Genomic DNA, 7,915 nt, shown 5'->3' with positions numbered 1-7,915 from the left:
TTCTGGCCAGCCTTGCCGTCTGCTTCTTCGCACCCTGCCGTCGCCCAAACGCCATCTGGACACCCCCCCCCCCCGACCGCTGCCATCTGGGCCGCCATCGCATGCCTGCACCCGCGCCCCCTATACCTCTGACAGCCAGCACACCGGGGCCACTAGCGCCACCTCTGCACGATGAATCTCCCTCACAGCTCGACAGCTCGGGGGAGACACAGCATTCACGCAGCAGCAGGGTGACGAGCCGAGGCGGGGCGGCCGAAGAACAGGATGAAATGATGCGAGCGCAGATTGATTAGAATGAATACGTATCGTGTATTCAGCAGAGGACAAGACAGAAGAGAGAAAGAAAAAAAACCAAACCCCCTTAGCAATGCGTAAATCATACCTCCCTGGTCGAAGCTTGGTCCTCTTCGTAAACTATCTCCATGCGCCGGGACTCCCGACATGTGTGTGTGTGTGTGTGTGTGTGTGCGTGTGCGTGCCTTGCGCGCATGCACCTGCGACGCAAAGAGAAACCCGCCATGTTCTCTCTCTCTCTCTCTCTCTCTTTTCCGGCAGAGGCCTCTTCTTTGGCCAGGGTGGTCTGTGAAGATATGAGAGACGCAACCAACCAAACCAACCAACCCCTCCTGTATTCCTCCGCTGGTCTCTCCTCTACGTTGCGACCCCGGCCGCGGCCCACCCCTGCTTTCACCATCGCAAGCCGGCCCCTAGTTCTGCTTCTCCGTCTTCTCGTCCACGCCCTCCACGTACGGGTGCTTGATGGTGAGGCACCAAATGTCGAGGTAGTCGCAAATGGTGACGATGACGTCGACGACAAAGCTGCCGTAGACGCCGACGGCCATGCCGAGCATGAGGAACATGTACGAGACCTGGTAGACGCCGTCGCCGAGGGCCGAGGGCCAGCCAAAGGGCAGCCGAGGCCAGCAGCTGCGGGCCCAGCGAGTCGATGACGCCAAAGGCCACGGGGATGACGAGCACGTTCCAGTAGGGGGAACGGCAGCTTGACGGAGGTGGCGCCGTGATCATCTGGCCGACCGAGTAGGCGTTGACGATGCCGGCGAAGACGGTGAACGGCACGAGGTGTTGTGCAGGATCATCGGGTGCAGTAGAGTACGAGCCGAGAAGCTCACGCCCGCGAAGAAGGGCCAGGCGAGGAGGCGCCGCGCGACCCCCGCGCGCGCCGCGGCTTGATGACGTTGCGCGTCGACTCGGAGCGTGTTGAGCACGAGCACGACGCCGCCCTGGATGAGGTACCACTCGGTGAAGGACGCGTTGTAGATGAACTTGGGCACAAAAGGGCAGCGCCGGCACGCCCAACGTCGGCAGCATCGACTGCGACCAGAACGACGCGCCGCCCTTGTAGCCCGTGACGGTGTAGATGAAGACCATCATGAGCACGCCCTCGACGGGTCCGTTGACGACGCCGAGGGTGAGCTGCTTCGTGTGGTACTCGTCCCACGTCTGCACGTAGAAGGTGAGGAGCGCTGCGGCAGCATTCTGTTAGCGACAGCCACATGAAACAACAAAGCGTGCGCCGGGGCGAGCCGTGACGTACCGGCGGCGAGGACCGCGACAGTCCGCCAGCCCTGGCCGAGGTTCTGCGACCCAGCAAAGATGAGGGCGCCGAGCGACGTGTTGAGAGCATCGACGCCGTGGTCGAAGAGCTCGCCGAGAGGGCCGCTCTGCCTGGTGCGGCGCCTGGTAGTGCAACGTGTCAGTGGGTATTCCTTCGTCTCGCACTCCCCCCCCCCCCCTGCAGGAGGTGGCCACCGCAGGAGGTTGGCTGGCCGGCTCATACTTACGCCTGCGATCCGTCGACGGCGTCAAACGTCTGGTACAGGAACAGGCCCGCAGCCCACGAGTAGTACACCCACGAAGGGCAGTCCTGGTCGAGCGTGGGGTTGTACCACAGCAGCGTCAAGATGTTGGCGATGATGAAGCTGAAGCCGGACAGCGTGATGAGGTTGGGTGCCATGCTCATGGGGAAGAGCTTGATGACGACGTTGGTGTAAAAGGGCTTGAGGATGTACTTGGACGTCAACGAGTGGTCGACCGACGCATACTTGTACTCCTTGAGGTTCGGCAGGAACTCCTGGCGAACGTAGACCATCTTGTCGGCTTGGCTGCCACGGGCAGACTGATTGGTGCGGTTTGCGAGTTATCGACAGCTGTTAGGGGGGGGGGGTTCGAGGTGTGCGCGACCTGGCGAGAGAGACAGTCTGCAGCGAGACAAGACATTAGCAAAGAAAAGAAAACAAGAGAGTCGAGAATGCGAGAGCTTCGGGGCCATACTCACGACGTGTTGGCAGACGCAATTTGCAGCGTGGACTGGGGGACTGGGACCGAGGGAGAGGTTGGTTGGGTTGACGAGAGAGGTGGTGGGCTCCCTTTTGACATGTGTGTGTGTGTTCGCGTGTCCTGTCGCGCGTGCATTTTTCTTGGACAAGGCCCGGGCAAGGGGGGGGGCACCCAGCGGAAGCCGCAGCCACTGACAGTCGACGTCATTTCCCGACCCGGGCTTGGCGTCACCCCACACAACCCTCTTTGCCGATGCTTGTCCAAGTCCCTGCCTTGTCCCATGGGAACCCTCCACGCAGGTGCACAGCATGGGCCAGCATGGGGCAGCATGGGACATCACGGTGGACGCATCACAAGATGGAAATGAGACGGGACAACGACTCCCCCTGCGCGATACCACGCTGGCCCTGCTTGTGCGAAAAGACGCTCATGACAGCTTCATTCTTCATTCTAACACAGCCACCTCCATCACGACGCTTTTCCCAGACCACCCTTTGAAAACCGAGGGTCAACCTGCTTCTGGCACGCATCGTCGCAACGAGGAATCGTCTGGCTTCCTCTTCGACTACCTGCAGCGCGCCATGACCCCGTACACGCCAGCAGCCGGAGCCCCTCATGCGACAGAGGCAATCACCAGCGCCGCCACGCCCTCCTCCTCGCTGCGTACCGTAATCTTCGTCGTCACACCAGACTTGGACGAGTACGCCATCCTCACGTTCGCCACCACCTTGCCGCCCGCAATCGTCTTGCCAAACAGCTTCAGCGTGTGCGTCGTCTGGTTGACGGGCACGTCCGTACCGTCCAGTGGCTGTAGAGACAGCGTCTTGGCCAGCTGTTCCGTCGCATCTGCGGTCTGTCAGCATATCCATCATCACACGCGGTCGGGGCGCCGGCAACGTACCCGCGATGCTCTTCATGCCGCTCAGTTGCAGCGTCTCCTCCGCCTCCTCGCCCGCCGCGCCGACCTGCTCCCAGATGTGGTTGAAGTTGCCGGCAAAGGCAGGCACGACGTAGTCGCTGCCCGCGAGGTCAAATTCCGACACCTCGTACTCGTCATCGTAGCCCGTCTCCTCCGGCTCGTTCGTCGTCGGGTCAATCTCCTTGCTCGTGAACTTGAGAATGTTGGAGAAGCTGCTGACGGGCAGCGAGCCCTCGCCGCCGACCTTCTGGAAGGCCACGTACACCTTGCCGGGCTCGTCCGTGGCGAGGCTCTCGGCCTGGATGATGAACACCTCCTCGAGCTCCTCCTCCTCGGCCGGCGTCGCCACGACCGACACGTTCTCGAGGACTGTCGCCGGCAGCGTGTTCTTGACCTCGTACTGGAGGACAATGTGCTCCTTGAAAATGTGCTTGACCACCGTGACGACGTACTCGGTCTCGGCCTCGGTGAGCTCCATGACAGGCGATGACTTGAGCACGCTGCCAAACTCCTTCATCTCGGGGATCTCCATGAGCTCCTGCGCGTAGCGCTGCGCGGCCGCCGAGGCAGACGCAGCCGCCTCGGCGCCCGACGCCGCGCTCTTGGTGGGGCCGACCTTTGGGAGGCTTGAGCGAGGGGGCCGTCGCTGTGAGCTTCTTGGTCCTGTCCTCGGCGTCGGCCTGCTCCCTGGTGACGACGGGAATCTTGGAGATGTCGAAGGGGTCGTCAAAGGTCGACCTGTCGTCGGACGTGACGTACATGACGAGCTGGTGCTCGAAGTACGGCAGGGAGAACATGCTGTCTGTGCCTTGTTAGCGTGCGATTCCACTTCACCACCAGAGACGCGACGACGGCTGGCTTACCGTTCTTGACAAACTGCGTCGCGAGCTCGTCGTCCTCGTGCATGAGGCTGAGGTTGAGAGCAGCACGATCTCTGACTTCGTCGTCCACGTCGTCCAGACACCGCGTGAGCAGCACGTCGACGCTGCGCTTGACCTCGGGGTCCTTCTGTCCGACGCCAAACTTGGCGAGGGCCGTGACGGCGGCGGCGCGCACAATGGCGTTCTCGAGGACAACACGGTTGTAGATGTAGCGAATGTACTTTGTCGGTTGGGACGTCTTGGGACCTTCGAGACCGAGCAGGTGCAGGATGCGGACGGCCAGCTTGGTGAACTCGCAGTCCTCGATGAATTCGCAGAGGTGGGCCAGCGCATCCTCCTTCGATTCGGGCACAAACTTGATGAGGTCGAACATGCTCTCGACGACGGCGCGCTTGAACTCGTAGCCACCCTCGTCACGGAGAATGCCGCTGAGGAAGGCAAGCATGCCGGCCTGTTTGCTGGGGAACTTGAGGCAGAGCGTACGAATGGCCTCGACAATGGTGATCTTGAACTCGTCCGTAATCTCCGACATGAAGCTCGAGATGTGCTTCATGAGGCGATCCACGCTGGCCTCGTTTCCAGTCTTGAGCAGGGTCGTGATCGCAAAGGTGGCGATGGAGCGGTTGCTGTTGGAGATGAGCAGCTCAATGTCGGGGTTGCACACATTGACGGCGTTGGGCTTGAACGAGGCGAAGTTGTGGAGGATGCGGAGGGCGGCGAACTTGGTGACGGCGCGGGGCGAGGTGAGGAACAGCTGGAGGACATGAACGGCCTGGGAGACCTCGGCATCCGTCACGTCCCGCATGTCGCAGATGGCCTTGGCGGCCTCGAAGTTGACCATCTCACTCTTGTGGCGCAGCCATCCGTCGAGGAGCTGCATCATGGGCTTGCGCAGAGAAGCGTCCTCCTCGGCCAGCTGGGCAGCAAGACGGACCAAGAGGACAATGGCGGCCGAGCTCTTGACAGCGCCGGCGGCACCAAACTGCTGGACCATCTTGACGAGGGCCATGCGGTCGTGCATGCGCATCTGGTAGAGAAGACCGATGGCATGGTATTGCGGCATGGTCGAGTTGTTGACGGGGAGCTGGTTGTTGGAGGAGGAGAAGCCGAGGGAGAAGCCGCCGGACGATTTGGTCGTGGCGGCGGCCTCTTGCGTCTCGCTCTGCCAGCGGCGGACGACGTCCTTGGCGATCGGGAGGAGGTGGTAGGAGGACACGAGAGCGGCCGAGGCCACGGAGGGGTTCTTGTCGACAATGGCCGTCTTCATGACACGCTCGATGGACTGGACGGTCGTAGCCTGGGCACGCACACGTTAGCTGGAGCTCCCCACCGGCGCGCAACGTAGGGGGGGCGGTGCATCGAGGCGTACATCGATGATGCGGCACAGAGCACGGATGGCGTTGGGGCGGAAAATAGCCTCGGTGCTGCCTCCGGTGTCTTTCATGATGGTGCTCGTCACCATGATGATGTCCTCGGCCGAGTTCGCCAGCTCCTTGATGACGAGGTGGACCATCTGGCGCAAGCTAGCATCTTTGTTCTGGAAGAGCTTCGAAATGCCGAAGAAGAGGGTCGTGGCTTCGTTCGTGGGAAACTTCTCCCCCGTGTAGAGGAGGAGGGCAATCTTGGTGAGGAGGATGCGGCATCGTCGCGGCTGGATGGGGGAGCTGTTGAACAGTCGTGCTAAAGGCGGTATCAGCCAGACCAGCCCAGCTCGGGGGCCCCAGGAGGAGGGAAGGGGGGGATGCCCATTGCGCGCTCACCTTCCTGGAAAACCTGGGTCCTGTCGACCTTGACCAGCCCCAGTTCGGCGTCTTCGTCCTTCTTGCCGTAGCTCATGGTGGGCGACAGGGTTGGCGAGGGCGAGTTGAAGGTCGTCGTTGATGGTCTGTCTGGACAGATCAGCTTCAGGGGATCCCACCGATGATTTGGCGGGTGCGCGTTGGCCGTCACGTGACGGGAGGTAGGGAGGACGAGGAGCTTGGTACGTGGCTTCTGGTCTACCAGCTGGTGCCGCTTGTATGCGGCCTGTCACGATAATTAAGGTACACATACATGTACGGACAACGCGTTGTGACCACAAAGTGTCACGAAGCAATTGATAGGTTGATATGAGTGGGAGAGGACCCGAAATCGTTTATTGAGTTGATATCGAGTTTCGGCCACTCAAGAGACGTCGCGTGGCTCCAAGTCCGCCAGCTGCCTTGTGTTACCGACGCCTTGACGTCGAGATGAAGCAAGCTTCAGTGTTTGGTGCACTTCAGTAGAAACGACGCTTTGTGGAGGTCACACGTAAGGGAGGTCATGGATAGGGACTCGAGTGTTTAAGTCACCGTTGAAGCATCGTCCAGAGGGCGAAGCCCGCAGACTAGCCACCGACCGAACAGCCTGGTCCGACCTGCTGAGGCGTGAATGCCTTGACACCGCGGCCCTCGACCACTGTCCAATTCGATGCTTCACTCAGGAACGCTCGAGACCATCCTGGTCGTCACTCAAAAGCAACGCCCCTTGGCGAGAGCCTCCCTCGGCAGATCTGCCGCCCGCGCCAGACTGTGAATGGTTCCCTCGAGTGGCTACGACGAAGACAAACATGATGCCCCGCCGGATATTGCATACTACGACATGTGGCTGACGTGGGCGGGCCTCGTTCGTGCACAGTGGCAAGAACCTGAACCGCCGACCCGCGCCAATTCTCACAGTGCGTGCTTGGCATGCGACCTGCGACATGCGTCCGGGGATCTGGACAGCGCCCGTCCCGACCAGGGTGGGACCTCTTTTACCCCCCCCCCCCCGGCTCCCGACGACAACAAAAAGAGGGGGAGAAAAAAAACAAAAAAAAAGGCAGCGCTGTTTTCGGGATAAGGGAGGGGGGACCACGGTTCGTCACGCCAGCGGGTGTGCGACGGAGGCTTCGTTCCAGAATGGGAGGATGCGTTCGAATGAGGATCCTCCCTGTGGCGATGCAACGGCCAGACAAAGTCTCCCATGGTGGCGACAACACGAGGTGCATGTGTTTCTTGGGTGCGATGATGGCTGAAGTTACCCCGCGGCTGCCCCGCCCCTCATCATCGCCATCATCGCGACAATTGTTCATGCTGATCCGCCCGTCGATGGAGGCACTTCCGGTGATGGCAATGCTGTGGAGCTTCCTCTTGTTCACAGAAGTGAGAGAAATGTGGACAAGATGCATCGCGTGCCCGCAGAGGAACGCATCGCCGTGGCCCCTGCAGCGAATGCATCCTCCAGACCATCCCGCGCCGTGCTCTCACAGAGCCAGCTCGTTTTGCATTCATTTCGCTTCCAGGCAGTGATGCGTCGCGCGCGTTGCGACCACTTGTTCGTTATCTCGGGCGCTTAGACAGAAAATGGAGCTTGTCTGGTGTGGAGGGCGGCAAATGCAAGGGCTGACCAGGCATCCTCCCCCCTCCATCTCCATCCTCCATGCCCAACTCAGGCGGCCTGGCCCAGCCGTGGTGCCTCCCAGCCCAACCACGGCCGTCGCCATGCGCCGGAACGGTCTGACTCACGCTACGGCATCGTCGCGACGCTCAGCGCTCGAAGCATACCAGAGCATGATCAATGAGGGTGAATGCAAGCTGTACCGGGTGGTGGCCGGATGACGTGGGTTTGTCCTCGGCCATCGCACGGCAAGGGCCTCGAGGGGATGCTCAATCGTGTTGATGAAACTCTCGAGTGCTTCATTCCTGACGACCTTGCTGGATGTCCTCCTGCTCCATTCGACAGAGCCGAAGCATTGCTCTGCCAACAACTTTGCGCACCCTGGTCACTGACGCCGCCGCCGCCGCCAGAATAGACCACG

At 61.0% G+C, this 7,915-nt stretch overlaps 2 protein-coding genes across 2 annotated transcripts; both read right to left on the bottom strand.

The window, feature by feature from the left end:
* Positions 1–687: 687 nt before the first annotated feature.
* Positions 688–2,110, bottom strand: VDBG_02099 (choline/ethanolaminephosphotransferase; the record flags this gene model as incomplete). The annotated part of the gene is made up of 3 exons (XM_003007865.1): positions 688–1,484; positions 1,556–1,698; positions 1,803–2,110. 3 exons carry the CDS (start codon positions 2,108–2,110, stop codon positions 688–690), a joined length of 1,248 nt encoding a protein of 415 aa, XP_003007911.1.
* An 801-nt stretch (positions 2,111–2,911) lies between these two features.
* On the bottom strand, positions 2,912–5,934 carry VDBG_02098 (coatomer subunit gamma-2; the record flags this gene model as incomplete). The annotated part of the gene is made up of 5 exons (XM_003007864.1): positions 2,912–3,144; positions 3,200–3,955; positions 4,081–5,395; positions 5,468–5,778; positions 5,859–5,934. The coding sequence occupies 5 exons, from the start codon at positions 5,932–5,934 to the stop codon at positions 2,912–2,914; spliced, it is 2,691 nt and encodes an 896-aa protein (XP_003007910.1).
* Between the last annotated feature and the right edge of the window lie 1,981 nt (positions 5,935–7,915).

This window comes from Verticillium alfalfae, genomic scaffold, assembly GCF_000150825.1.
Source record: "Verticillium alfalfae VaMs.102 supercont1.2 genomic scaffold, whole genome shotgun sequence".
Classification (NCBI taxonomy): Eukaryota; Fungi; Ascomycota; class Sordariomycetes; order Glomerellales; family Plectosphaerellaceae; genus Verticillium; species Verticillium alfalfae.
Note: the sequence above shows the minus strand (reverse complement) of the source record. Positions and strands in the feature narration are given on the sequence as shown.